Source organism: Panthera onca, chromosome B3 (assembly GCF_046562875.1).
Source record: "Panthera onca isolate mPanOnc1 chromosome B3, mPanOnc1 haplotype 2, whole genome shotgun sequence".
In the NCBI taxonomy this organism is placed as follows: Eukaryota; Metazoa; Chordata; class Mammalia; order Carnivora; family Felidae; genus Panthera; species Panthera onca.
In genome coordinates this window covers 62,831,861-62,845,734 of record NC_138344.1, presented here as the reverse complement: position 1 = coordinate 62,845,734, position 13,874 = coordinate 62,831,861, and the positions used below count along the sequence as shown (strand labels likewise).

The 13,874-nt window shown below is 43.4% G+C and overlaps 1 protein-coding gene across 8 annotated transcripts in view; it reads left to right on the top strand.

Annotated features, from left to right (window-relative positions):
- EIF2AK4 (eukaryotic translation initiation factor 2 alpha kinase 4) overlaps positions 1-13,874 on the top strand; it is a 98,652-nt gene that overhangs the window by 31,749 nt on the left and 53,029 nt on the right. For all 8 annotated transcript variants that reach the window (XR_013556251.2, XM_078448485.2, XM_078448484.2 and 5 more), the window contains 5 exons: positions 1,072-1,229; positions 2,979-3,514; positions 8,392-8,498; positions 9,080-9,237; positions 12,690-13,141. Coding sequence is in view for 7 of the 8 variants with exons in the window: in XM_078448485.2 (XP_078304611.2) it covers positions 1,072-1,229; positions 2,979-3,514; positions 8,392-8,498; positions 9,080-9,237; positions 12,690-13,141 (1,411 nt within the window). In the remaining variant the exon portion in view is untranslated. The remainder of the gene's footprint in view (positions 1-1,071; positions 1,230-2,978; positions 3,515-8,391; positions 8,499-9,079; positions 9,238-12,689; positions 13,142-13,874) is intronic.

Genomic DNA, 13,874 nt, shown 5'->3' with positions numbered 1-13,874 from the left:
TTGTTCATTTTGACTTTTCATTTTTTAAGTGGAAAAAATAATTACCATTATTTCTTTGAAACACTTTTTTTTATTAGAAGACAGTGTAGCATCATGGAAAGATATTTATATACTACGAGAAAAAGACAAAATAGTGTATATCATTAGTTCTCAACTGAGGGCAGTTTTGTCCCCTGGGGGACATTTGGTGCTGTCTGGACATATTTTTGATGGTTAAGACTAGGGTAGGGATGCTGTTGGCATCTAGTGGGTAGAGGCCAGGGATACTGCTTAACATCTTACAGTGCACAAGTCAGCCTTTGGTGACAAAAGATCTTAGTACAAAATGTCCATAGTGTCAAGGGTGAGAAACCCTGTTACGTATGCTATGATTTGGTAAATTAGAAAAAGAATAGAGGGAACAGGAAGAGAAATAAAATGGTGATATTATAGGTGATGCTTTTCTCCATTTCCAATTTTTTCTGGTAATTTTCCAGGCACAAGTGGAAACCATATGCAGGTCACTAAATAAGTGTGTCTGTCTTCCTGATTTCAAATTTAAACCGTCATTTCTTGTTCCTTCCCTCAAAACCATTGGCCAGTTTGTATTTGCTGACCATATTCAAATTTTATAGTAAGAAGATCATTGATGTCTTAAAATTTCCAAATTATTAAAACTTATTTTTACTGTGCACACTAATCTACATCAACGGAGTTATCTTGATAGAGTGTTCCTATTTCCAGATTCCTTCCATCATATTAGTAGCTATCGCCTTAGTAGCATAGTCATCAGAAGGGAAACGGCTATAAAAGTAACATGCTGAGTAATGGCTAGTAGAGGAAAGCACTGATCTGCTACTAAATCTCGTTTATTTTCCTTTTATAAAAATTAATATTTAAGGGTTCAGAGTATGTTGTTAAATATTATAAATTTGGTTACAAAAGAGCGTGTATTCCATGAAATCATATTTTTTATAGTTAGCACATGGTATATCCACTGTTGAATGAATAAATGAAGATATATCCCCTCTTTCTTTACCCCCACAGAAATTATACCCGTGAGATTTCATTATATTTTCTTTCAATGTGCAGGCAGTGATGAGCAGCTTGGAAAATTAGTTTACAATGCTTTGGAAACAGCCACTGGCAACTTTGTCTTGTTGTATGAATGGGTCCTTCAGTGGCAGAAAAAAATGGGTCCGTTCCTTACCAGTCAAGAGAAGGAGAAGATTGATAAGTGCAAAAAGCAGGTGGGCATCTGAGGTGGCCGTTGAGCAGAGGCCTCACCCTGAAATGAGGAGATGACAGAACAAAAGAGCGGTGTGTTTGATTGGCTAGCAAAGATGACAGAATGGCATGAGATCTGTTTAACCAGAGGGGATGGTGGGGGACCCGCCCCCCCCTTCCAGAGTTTCCTCAGCCCCTTGCTGACTCTGGCACAACTCTCACAGAGTGGTCACGATTTTGAGGCTGTTTTCTGCACCTCCGTTGTCAGCCTCTTTTATGGTATTAATAGCCATCTCCAAGAAAAAGAAACGCATATTTATGATAGAAAAACTGGAAGGAAATACACTGAAATCATAATGGTTGTCTTTGGGTGGTGACCATCTAGATAATTTGTGGGTGTCTCTCTTTTTTGTGTTAGTACTTATTAAAGTGTTGACACTGAATCCTTATAATCAAGAAAGGTGGGTGGTTTTTTGTTTTTTTTTTTTTTGTCTCTTTTTTTAGCGTTTATTTATTTTGAGAGAGAGGGAGAGACAGAGAGAATCCCAAGCAGGCTCCACCCTGTCAGCGCAGAGCCCCATGCATGGTTTAATCTCACGAACCATGAAATCGTGATCTGAGCTGAAATCAGGAGTTGGATGCTTAACTGATGAAGCTACCCAGGCACCCCGTTTTTTTTTAGTTTTTGTTTTTTATGTTTTTTTTTTTAATGTTTATTGGTTTTGAGAGAGGGAGAGAGAGAACCCCCAAGCAGGCTCCATGCTTAGCGTGGAGCCTGTCGTGGGGCTCACTCTCACAACCATGAGATCATGACAGGTGCCGAAATCAAGAGTCAGACATTCATCCGACTGAGCCACACAGGCGTCCCTGCCCCCATTATTATTATTATTTTTTAAGATTTTTAAAAATCTTTTTAAGCAATCTTTATACCCAACATGGAACTCCATTGACCGAGGTTGCCAGGCACCACAATCAGGAAAGGTTTTTTTTTCTTTTAATTTTTTTTTTTTTTTCAACGTTTACTTATTTTTGAGACAGAAAGAGACAGAGCATGAACGGGGGAGGGTCAGGGAGAGGGAGACACAGAATCTGAAACAGGCTCCAGGCTCTGAGCTGTCAGCACAGAGCCCAACGCGGGGCTCAAACTCACGGACCGCGAGATCATGACCTGAGCCGAAGTCGGCCCCTTAACCGACTGAGCCACCCAGGTGCCCCAGGAAAGGTTTTTTAAAATAATTAGTGTTTCTTTTTTTTTCTGCTGGCCTTATGGCAAAATAAATTGCTTTTAAGAGCTGTTCACCAATGTTAGGGGTGCCTGGGTGGCTGAGTTGGTTAAGCGTCCGACTCAGGTCATGATCTCAAGGTTTGTGAGTTTGAGCCCTGCATCAGGCTCTGTGCTGACATCTCCGAGCCTGGAGCCTGCTTCGGATTCCGTGCCTCCCTCTCTCTCTGCCCCTCTCCTGCTGGCACTCTGTGTGCATCTGTCTCAAAAATAAATAAACGTTAAAAAAAATAAATAGGAAAAAAAAGCTGTTCACCAGTTTTATAGTAATTTGCGCATTAGATTTTGAGATCACACAAGTTGATAATTAAATTGCTTTCATCTTCATGAACCATTAGGTTGGCCATATAATTTAGGGGAGGATACAGTGCAGAACATATTTGTTCTCCTTTGAAAGTACGTTTTCTGTTAAATAGTTTACCTTTGAAGTGAAATACCATTTTAATGCTGGCCAATACAATATTATCTTAGTGGTGTTTTTCCTTATCAGATTCAAGGGGCAGAAACGGAATTCAACTCGCTGGTAAAATTGAGCCATCCAAATGTAGTACACTACTTTGCAATGAATCTCAAAGAGCAAGATGACTCCATCGTGGTGGACATTTTATTGGAGCATATTAATGGGGTCTCTCTTGCCGCACACCTGAGCCACTCAGGCCCCATCCCCATTCATCAGCTCCGCAAGTACGCAGCTCAGCTCTTGTCGGGCCTCAGTTATTTGCACAGCAACGACGTGGTGCACAAGGTTCTGAGCGCATCCAGTGTCTTGGTGGACGCAGAGGGCAATGTCAAGATTACAGACTACAGCATTTCTAAGCGCCTAGCAGACATTTGCAAGGAGGACGTATCTGAGCAAAGCCGAGTTAGTTTCAGTGACAGCGCCCTGCCTTATAAAACTGGAAAGAAAGGAGACGTTTGGTGTCTTGGCCTTCTGCTGATCTCCCTCAGCCAAGGACAAGAATGTGGAGAGTACCCTGTGACCATCCCTAGCGACTTACCAGCTGACTTCCAAGATTTTCTAAAGAAGTGAGTATCCCTGAGATTCTCTCTAATTGCTCTTTACTCCTGAGCTTTGGACTGCGCTTGAATGTGCTCACCATCTAAGGGATGTGTTGAAGCTGAAAAGTGAGGAGCAGGATTGGAGTTTATTCTTTGTCCTCCCAGTCTTTTCCCAGCCACATAGGTTCTGTTTTCTTGCTTACGTTTTCATTCCCTTAGTTCGCCCATTCTCCTAAATTCACTTGGGCTTAGTAATAGATTTCCAAGCTGCTTTGGGGGAGAGCCTGGTATATCTAGGAAGTTAACTGGGAGAAATGCCCCAAGTATTCCAAATGGAAGACCCTCCTTGTCTCCCTTTGCTGCTGGTTCCTCAAGGATCAAAGACAAGGCCTCCGCTGTCTAGGAGTGTGATTCTGCCCCTTGTTCTTCGTAACCATTCTTCACTGTGTCATTCAGCCAAGTCATAGACGGCAGTGACTGTCTCACACCAGCCATAGGATTTTTCAATACTTGTAAATTCCAGGTGCACGTTTCATTGTAGAGCGAAGTCTAACTGCATCGAGAGAATCCTTACTGAGGGGCTCACCTAAGGCCTACGGTTTTTGTCTGGGTCCTTCCCTTTAGGACTTTGCAGCTTAGCCCTGCCTCTGTGCTGTGTCCAAGCCAGACCTAGGTGCTCTGGGTTTCTCTGTGAAAAGGGAACTAAGATCTCTTCAGTCTGGGCTTTTCTAGATACTCCCCTGGTCCTGCCCTCCTGCAGAAGTTGACCCGGACTGGTTTCTTCCCTTTCCTGCACTCTGTCTTGTTTCTCACTATTTCTTTTTTCCAACCATTCACTTTTATCCACTCCCTCCATTTCTTTTTTAATCTTTTAATCTATCTATTTATTATTATTTTTTGCTGTTTATTTTTGAGAGAGAGACAGAGTGTGAGTGGGGAGGGGCAGAGAGATGGAGACACAGCAGGCTCCAGGCTCTGGCTGTCAGCACGGAGCCCGACGTGGGGCTCCAACTCGCAGACCACGACATCGTGACCTGAGCAAAGTTGGATGCTTAATCAACTGAGCCACCCAGGCGCCCCAATTTAATTGATTTTTTTTTTTAATGTTTATTGATTTATTTTGAGAGAGAGCACGAGCAGGGGGAGAGGCGCGTGAGGGAGAGAGAGAGAGAGAGGGACAATCCCAGGTGGGCGCCACACCAACAGTGGAGAGCCCAATGTGGGACTCGATCTCACAGAACAGTAAGCTCATGACCTGAGCCAAAATCAGGAGTCAGACCCTTAACCGACTGAGCCACCCCGGCGCCCCTCTTTCTTACTCTTTAACATGGTTGTCCTTGAGACTTTTTGTATATTCCTCCCCCATCCTAGACTGGTTTGATGGACCGCTCGGTGAAGAAGTTGCCGCACAGTGTTGTACTTCCTTTGCTGTCCAGCCACAGTTAAAAAAAAAGAAAGAAATTGTTCACAAACGGCACCAGCATGGCTACATTTCGTTTGTAGTTGTTTGTTTTACTTACTGGTGAATCCCCTGGACAAAGATTCTGTTCAGCTCAGTCTGCGTGATAGGAAAGAGCCCAGACTGGAGCCCGACCGCTGGATTCAGATCCCATCTTTCCCCCTTAGAATTCGCTGAGTTCTTAAGTTCTCCACCCAGAGTTGTATCCTTGTAAAATGGATCGTTTTAATTTACTAATTTACTTTTAATTTAGTCCTTTAATAATAATAGCACTGCCTCCCTCAGGAGGTGGTTGGAAGGATTGAGTGAGCTCAACACCTATCCAGTGGCCTGTGCTGTGCTGTGGTTAGGGTTAGTTAGCACCGTCCTCTGGAGAGAGTACAGTAAGCTTCCAGGCTTTTCATCCCTTTTCAGAGCTGGACCTAACATTTGCCTCCACTACTTATGGCTGCCATGGTGCCAAAATTAGTGGCTCAGAAAATTTCATCTTTTTTTTTTTTTTTTTTTTTAATGTCTGTTTATTTTTGAGAGACAGAGACAGAACGTGAGCAGGGATGGGACGGAGAGAGAGAGGGAGACACAGAATCCAAAGCAGGCTCCTGGCTCTGAGCTGTCAGCCCAGAGCCCCACACGGGGCTCAAACCCACGGACCACGAGATCATGACCTGAGCCAAGGTCGGACACTTAACTGAGCCAACCAGTCACCCCAGAAAATTTCATCTTTTTAACTGAGCTCCTGGAGGCTATAAAATCTCTTTATTTTTTTGAATTTACATCCAAATTAGTTAGCATATAGTGCAACAATGATTTCAGGAGTAGATTCCTTAATGCCCCTTACCCATTTAACCCATCCACCCCCCCCCCCCCCCATCCCGGCTATAAGATCTCTTAAAGATACGATTTGTTCTAGGAAGTCTTCACGGTTTTTCTTGATTACTGTCACAGTTGAGTTAGAGTTGACAGTGTGCTTCAGAAACCTGACAGGATGTGTATAGGGATGTTCATTGCAGCATTTTTTTTATGCACGTGAAAAATTAGAAATTGTCTAAATGTCCAACAGTAGGAAAAGAAGGTGTATGTAATATAAATAAATTCTGGTAAGTTCAGAAAGATCTTGGAAAGATCTCTAAGACACGTGGTGTAGCCTTGTAATATATAATAAGAAATATTTATTTGGCCTTCATCCCTGTTTGAAGCACAAAGCTCTCGAAAACTTTGGAATTTCTGAAGTGATGAGAGTGGTAAGGGTGTTCCATGTTATGTTGATGAGGTAAATTTTGGACCACACTGGAGGATGGGGCTGGTTGCCCAGAGAACTGACCTGAGAACCCACCCCTCTCACCAATCACCAGTGGCCAATGATTTAATTAATCATGCCTATATAATGCAGCCTCCATAAAAACCCAAAAGGTTGGGGTTTGGAGAACTTCCAGCTTGGTGAGCACATGGAGATTTTGGGAGGCAGGTGAGCCTGGAGGGGGGGCATGGAAGCCCTGTGATGTCTCCACACACCTCACCCTATGCATTTCTTAATTTTTACAAAAATTTTTAACGTTTTATTTATTTTTGAGTGAGAGAGACAGAGTATGAGCAGGGGAGGGGCAGAGAGAGAGGGAGACAGAGAATCCGAAGCAGCCTTCAGGCTCGGAGCTGTCGGCACAGAGCCCAACTCAGGGCTCAAACTCGTGAACTTCAAGATCATGACCTAAAGTCAGACACTTAAATAAATGAGCCACCCAGGCACCCCTTGCTCTATGCATTTCTTCTAACTGTTCCTGAGTTATATCCTTCCATAAGAAACTGGTAATCTAGTAAATGTTTCTCTGAGTTCTGGAAGCACTCTAGCAGACTAATGGAACTCAGGGAGGGGGTTGTTGGAACCTCTGATCTGTAGCTGGTTGATTGAAAGCATGGGTTGTGACTGGCATCTGCAAGGGACTGGGGGGCAGTCTTATGGGATCGAGCCCTCGACCTGTGGGATCTGATGTGGTCCCCGGGTAGGTGGTGTCAGAATTGAGTTGAATTGTAGGACACCAAGCTGGTGTTAGAGAATTGCTTGGTCCCCCTCCCTGCTAGTCCCCCAACAGTGGAATTGAGTACAGAACCTTTTACACGATCAAACGAAAAAAGCAAGTTGAGGATTATACAGGGTGAAGTCGTTAGAAGAAAAAAAAAAGTGTCTCTTTTGTATGATTGTGTTAAATGCATAGAAAAATAAAGTCCAGAATGACAGACACTAAAGGGGAAGGGAGGAATTGGAGAGAGTTGGCGGTTTGGTCGAAGACTTTATCATGATCAATAAGGTTTTAACTTTTGCAAGGAGAAGGCATTCTTGGTTTACTTCAAGGTAGTTAAAATTAACCTTAAATTTAGGGGAAAAAACCATATCTTACACAAATGCTTTTATTGTGATTTTTTTTTTCCTGTCCTTTTCAAGGTGTGAAATTAGGAGTACTTGGCATTTTAGTGCTGACATAAAAAAATAAAATGTTCCCCTTTAAGGTAGTTGCTGCCACCACTCGATAGCTACAGATTTTAAGTATAGAATTCAGAGTGATGGTTGGTTCTGTTAGAAACATTGTTGATAATTAGGGTCAGGAGCTACCCAGTGGTGCTGGCTTGGGTCATTGTCAATACAGCCAGACAGCTGAGATCTTTTAAAACAGTGGTTCTCAGGTTTTATGTTGAATTGAAACCACCCGGACAGCTTGGTGAAGCACAGATTACTGCCCAGACCACCAGAGTTGCTGATTTATCAGGACAGCGTTGGAATAGAATTTGTAACAAATCCCCAACAATACTGATAGTGAATGCTACTGGTCAGAGACCCCACCTCGAGAACCACTGGGTTAAAGGCATGGCTTCTCTTCCTTCATTAAAAAACAAAAATTATTTATTAGAACACCAAACCAGGTTCAAGGAATGAGAATGAAAAGAAAGTATGTGACAAAATGTGGGATTTTAAAAAAAGTAGTCCATAATTGTTACCAGGTTACATCATACTATGACGAACAGGCTTTGTCCAAAATTTGTCATATTGGGCCCCAATCTTGCATCAGCTTTCAGATTTGCTTGTCCTTTGGAAAGCTTTGTTTTCCACTGGTCCTGGAGAGTCTTGGTTTAGTATGTCAAGTCATTGAACTATTAATGGGAGTGGAAATTCATAACTTGTGCTATCTTAAACTTGTTAAAAAAAAAAAAAAATAGCGTTCCATGAGATAGATCTTCCTGCCTCTAAAGACTATACATTTTTTGACTCCCCACTCACGCCCAGCCTGGTGTTCAATATGTATTCACTTATGAGTGCATTTTGGTCCATAAGCAATATGAATTCTCTAATGTGTATTTATTTTAAAATCAATCAATAAAAAAAAAAAAAACTTACATTAACAAGTTTAGTGCTTGTTTTCTGTGTCACTGAGACCCTTTCTTCCCTCTCACTGAGGTGTGTTTGCTTGGATGATAAGGAAAGATGGAGTCCCCAGCAGTTGTTGAAACACAGCTTTATCAATCCTCAGCCAAAAATGTCTTTACTGGAACAAAGTCCTGAAGGTGAGTCTGTTACCACTCTTTTTTGAAAACCTGCCTGACATTAATTATTTTGAAAGTAAACCTTAAACTGGAACGGACTGCTTGGATCATAGATTTTTATCTGGTTTATGCCGAGGTGTACGTAAATCCTTTCATTGAATGTGTACCATGCACATGGAACTGTTGTGCCCTCCTGGTTTTTTCCAGCCTCGACTGATTAAAGTGTCCATTGGCTAACCCTTCTGGTCACATCACTTTACTGCTGTGCAACCGGATTTCCCTGTCACTACTCAAGTAGCAGATGAGGGATCATCAGCAGAGCTGGGGATGAGGCAGGAGACCTGGGTATGGGTTCTGACCCTATCGCATCGTCATTTCCTTGTTAGCAGTCTCAGCCCCACCTCTGACCTGGGCTCATGTGTATTCCACCTCACCCTACAAGGTGAGAGGAGAAGTGTTCACAGGTCTGTGCCAGGGAAGAGGTACTTTTTCAAACTGCCGGTTGGGACCCCTTCTTCCAGCACTTGGTTCCTTACTGGGTTTTGCATCCCTTGCTCTTTTTCTAATGCCTCGTTTGCCTCTCACATTTTGTTTTATCTCAGACTCGGGAGGACAAGATTATGTTGAGACCGTTATTCCTAGGAAGCAGCTACCCAGCGCGGCATTCTTCAGTGAGACACAGAGACAGTTTTCCCGGTACTTCATCGAGTTTGAAGAATTACAGCTTCTCGGCAAAGGAGCTTTTGGGGCTGTCATCAAGGTGTGGTACAGCGTTGTGCCCGGCACTTTCAGAGCTCCTCCTCTGTTCATTTCTGCACACAGGGAGTTCTTTTTTTATTTTTATTTTTTAAAGGGAGTTCTTTTTTGAGAGCGGGGAGAGAAGTGAGCACGGCCATTTGAAACTCTGACCGTCATGACCTTTGCAAAGTCAAAGGCTTGAAAGTTCCCCTGGATACGTTAAGAACGTATCATGCCTCCTCCGTTGCCTGATGCAGTCCCTTAATGTGAAAACCGCATGATTACATGCGGAGCCAGGACCTCTCCATGAAGACCATTTTTCTGAGCTTTGGTTCAGAAAGAAAAGTGTCCTTTTTGTCCCATTTGCTTTTCAGAGGTGCTGTGGATAAAAGGGCTGCGAGGTTAGCGCTGAGGTGGGGTTCACTGGGAAATGGCCCCAGACGGTCTCCATGCCTTGTATTTTCCAGCTGCTCCGGAGAGAGAAAACTAGTGGCGCGTTACGAGGGCCGCCGTTGTTAGGTCTTGCCTTCCGCGTTCTTGTCTATTTGGGTGACTCATGATTACTTGCCCCTTGAGAAAGAGATTTCAGCTGCTCTTAAGTAATTTTTGGCCGTTTGTCTCCTAGGAGACCCAGGCTGATACTGTGCTATTAAGTCCCTATAAGACCTGTCATCTTTCACAGAATAAAATGGTCCTCCATCAAGAAGGCATATGCCCATTTAGGATTCTGAGAATGTTATTAGGAAAGGTTACTAGGATTACTGTGGAAGGCCTTTTACACTCCCCTAAATAAATAAATAAACAGGTGTTTCTGTGGTAATCAGGGACAGAAAGACAATCTTGAGTTTTCTGAAAGGAGATTATAGTATCATGGAAAATGTTCAGCTTTCTTCGTGAAAGTATAGACACTCTAGTTAGACGGTTAAATAGACCTACTATGGGCAGATACCTTGATTGGATAATCACAGTGATCTTCAGGGGAGTGGATGATTGTTGGGTATGTTATTCATTTAACTCCCACTATAATTTTGATCAAGCCCTTTAATGTGTTTGTATTTTAGATTTTTGAACACAAACATTACCAAACTCCATTTTGGGTAGGCTCATATAATAAAAATGATGGGTAGGCTCATATAGTAAAAACGTCTAGTAATTTAAGCCCCTAAGTTTTCTTGTGGTTTTTCGTTCCAAGAGGCCATAGCCCTCACACTCCGTCGCTGTTTCTGGGTTAGGGTAGGGCATTCTATTCTGTTCAGTGATCTGGCATTTCAATAGCAGTTGGCCTGAGTATGATTCATGAACCTTTCCATTTTTATTTATTTATTTTTACTTTTTTAAAAAAATATTTATTTTTGAGAGAGACGGAGAGACAAAGTGTCAGCCGGGGAGGTGCAGAGAGAGAGGGAGACACAGAATGCAAAGCAGGCTCCAGGCTCTGAGCTCTCAGCACAGAGCCTGGTGCAGGGCTGGAACTAATGAGCTGTGAGATCATGACTTGAGCCGAAGTCGGATGCTCAACCAACTGAGCCACCCAGGTGCCCCAGCACCTTTCCATTTTAATAAGTGAGTTCCTAGAAATCTGCAGTGTAGCAAGCTCCACATCCCAATCAGTGACTCCAAGTGTTCATGATGTGTTCTGAGACTCAAGGTTGAAGACCATGCCAAGACTTTGCATGGTCTTCTACTCTATTAACATGGCAGTAAACAACACAGGGCTACATAGAGCTTTTTGGAGCACATTCCATATTTCAGGTCACGTGGCAGGTGGCTCGCAAACCTTATCTTTCAATTTGGTGACATGTTATGAAATAAATATTAACCCCCTTTTTCAGACGAGGGAACTGACTTCAGAGAAGTTATGTAATTAGCGTGAGGTTACATACATGCACTAACAGTTGAAAACCAGCCTTCAGACCTTGATCTGTTTTACTCAAAAGCATGTTTCTTGCCACTGTTTCCACACAAAGGTAATCTGAAACAATTTTATAGTACTCCTTTCTCTATCCTGGAAGTTATTTACTATACTAATCTAAACCTATGAGAATGATGCTTTATTTTGTATTTTGTCATTAACTAGTTCCTCCCTCCGCCCATGGCCAAGTTGTTGCTTTTATCACCTCATTTGACCTGCACATTGGGTCTGGAATGTTCTGGTGAACAAAAATTTTTCAAAGCTACTTCAGTCAACCCAATGGCATGGTGCAACTGCCAAAGAGAAGATGCCTCTGTGCAGGATGTAGAGACCTGCCTTTGAAACTTTCTTTTGTATTTTTCTTGTTTTTATTTGATTGTGTTCTTAATCACATTTTTTTAGTCTTAATACATGTCATCAGTTGTAAATCTTTTTTTTTTTTTAATGTTTATTTATTTTGAGAGAGAGAGAGAGCAAGCAGGGAAGGGGCAGAAAGAGAGGAAGAGAGAGGATCCTTAGCAGGCTCCAAGCTGTCTGTGCAGAGCCCAACATGGGGCCACGAACTGAAAAATAAGACCTGAACTGAAACCAAGAGTTACGGCGCTTAACCAACTGAGCCACCCAGGTGCCCCTCCATCATAAGTCTTCGTAACAAAATCAGTGGGCAATAATTGTGTTAATACCAATTTTTTTTTTTTTTTACTGAGCATCTTTCTCAGTGAGGCCTTGATTGTAAGTGCTTTGCTCGCCTCATTCACTTAATCCTTGCAGATAGTGACCTTTGAGGAAGGGAAGTGGTATATGTACCGTTTTATAGATGAGAAAATTGAATTTTGAGGAAATTAAGTCCTTTGCCCAATTTTACACAGCTTTGTAAGTCGAGAATTAGAATCTGCATTCAGCTGAGTTGGTGTTTAGTGACTTTGTTAAAAAAAACAAAACACAAAACTTGGAGAGAAGCTAAAATTCTGAAACCTTATACTGATTTCAGAAAATAATTCATACATATATATTTTTAAGTTTATTTATTTTGAGAAAGATCATGAGTGCAAGCAGAGAGAGGGAGAGAGAGAATCCCAAGCAGGCTCCATGCTGTCAGCGTAGAGCCAGACCCCGGCTCGAACTCCCAAACTGTGAGATTATGACCTGAGCCAAAATCAAGAGTCAGATGCTTAATCGACTGAGCCACCCAGGCATCTGGAACATAGTTCGTAATTCAACAATTTCTTAGAAGTTGAGATAGCATATGTGATACTGGGAAAGCAGGAATGTGATTGTCGGCAAAATCAATGATTCAAATGGAGATCATATTTTCTCCAGGTCTCTTATTATTAAGCTAAATACACCTGTTACTTGAGGTGAGATGTTTTCTGTTTTTTCGCAGTCCAGACTTTGTTCAGCTCAAGAGGTTGAAATGTGTGGCTCTCCACTGTAGCTTTTGGTCCTCATTCAGAACCAAGGGCTCGCCTTGGGAGGGGATTGGTGAGGCCATACAGATGTCACCTCTGCATGGCTCTGAGCCGCTGACCTGCACTGGCTTCCTCCCCCTCTTCTCTCGGCAGGTGCAGAACAAGCTGGATGGCTGCTGCTACGCGGTGAAGCGCATCCCCATCAACCCGGCCAGCAGGCATTTCCGCAGGATCAAGGGCGAGGTGACCCTGCTGTCACGCCTGCACCATGAGAACATCGTGCGCTACTACAACGCCTGGATCGAGAGATACGAGCGGCCGGTGGGCCTGGGGATCTTGCCCTCGGACTCGGAGTCCAGCCCAGGGATGCCCCAGGCCCGGGACGGGCAAAGTTTGTCTCGGCCTACCGCACAGGACAGCGGGCGGGACGGCCCTGGCAGCGTGGAGGCCACAGCGCCACCGCCAATCCTCAGCTCAGTGGAGTGGAGCACCTCGGGGGAGCGCTCGGCCAGCGCCCGCTTCCCCGCCGCTGGCCCGGGCTCCAGCAGCGACGAGGAAGAGGACGATGAGGAGGAGAACGACGGTGTCTTCTCGCAGCCCTTCCTGTAAGATCATCCGTGGGGGCGCCAGGCCCACCCCTGGGGGAAGGGGATTCAATGAGAGACCCGGGCTGTCACCGTGTTTCCATACACAAACGTGTGCATGTTGAAAAAGTAACCAGATTCAATCCAAAGGTGTTTTTCCCCCACTGTTGTCACAAGATCTCCAAAATCCAAGCCCTGAAGGAAGGAAAAATAGGAATTCCTTCCAATACCTCACTTTAGTACATTTGATAGAAAGTTTATGGAGAGCGTTCTTTTTTTTTTTTTTTTAATTTTTTTTTTTTAACGTTTATTTATTTTTGAGACAGAGAGAGACAGAGCATGAACGGGGGAGGGTCATAGAGAGAGGGAGACAGAATCTGAAACAGGCTCCAGGCTCTGAGCCGTCAGCACAGAGCCTGACGCAGAGCTTGAACTCACGAACCGCGAGATCACGACCCGAGCCGAAGTTGGACGCTTAACCGACTGAGCCACCCAGGCGCCCCTAGAGAGCATTCTTTTGGATAAGGGTTTCCAACTCTGGGACGTTGAAAAACTAACCTGGAGTCTTGACATGGGGCCAACTGCAGTTCTAAAAAGGGGTTTACCAAACCAATAATTATGATCCTGAAGTTTATGCTTCTCAGAAGCCACCCTGGTCATCTTTTACTTTGCTGGTTGGATTTCATTCTATCCAGTTGGATACAGTTGATCATAACTCTTAGCTGTTGAATTTATAACAGGGAATTTGATTTCT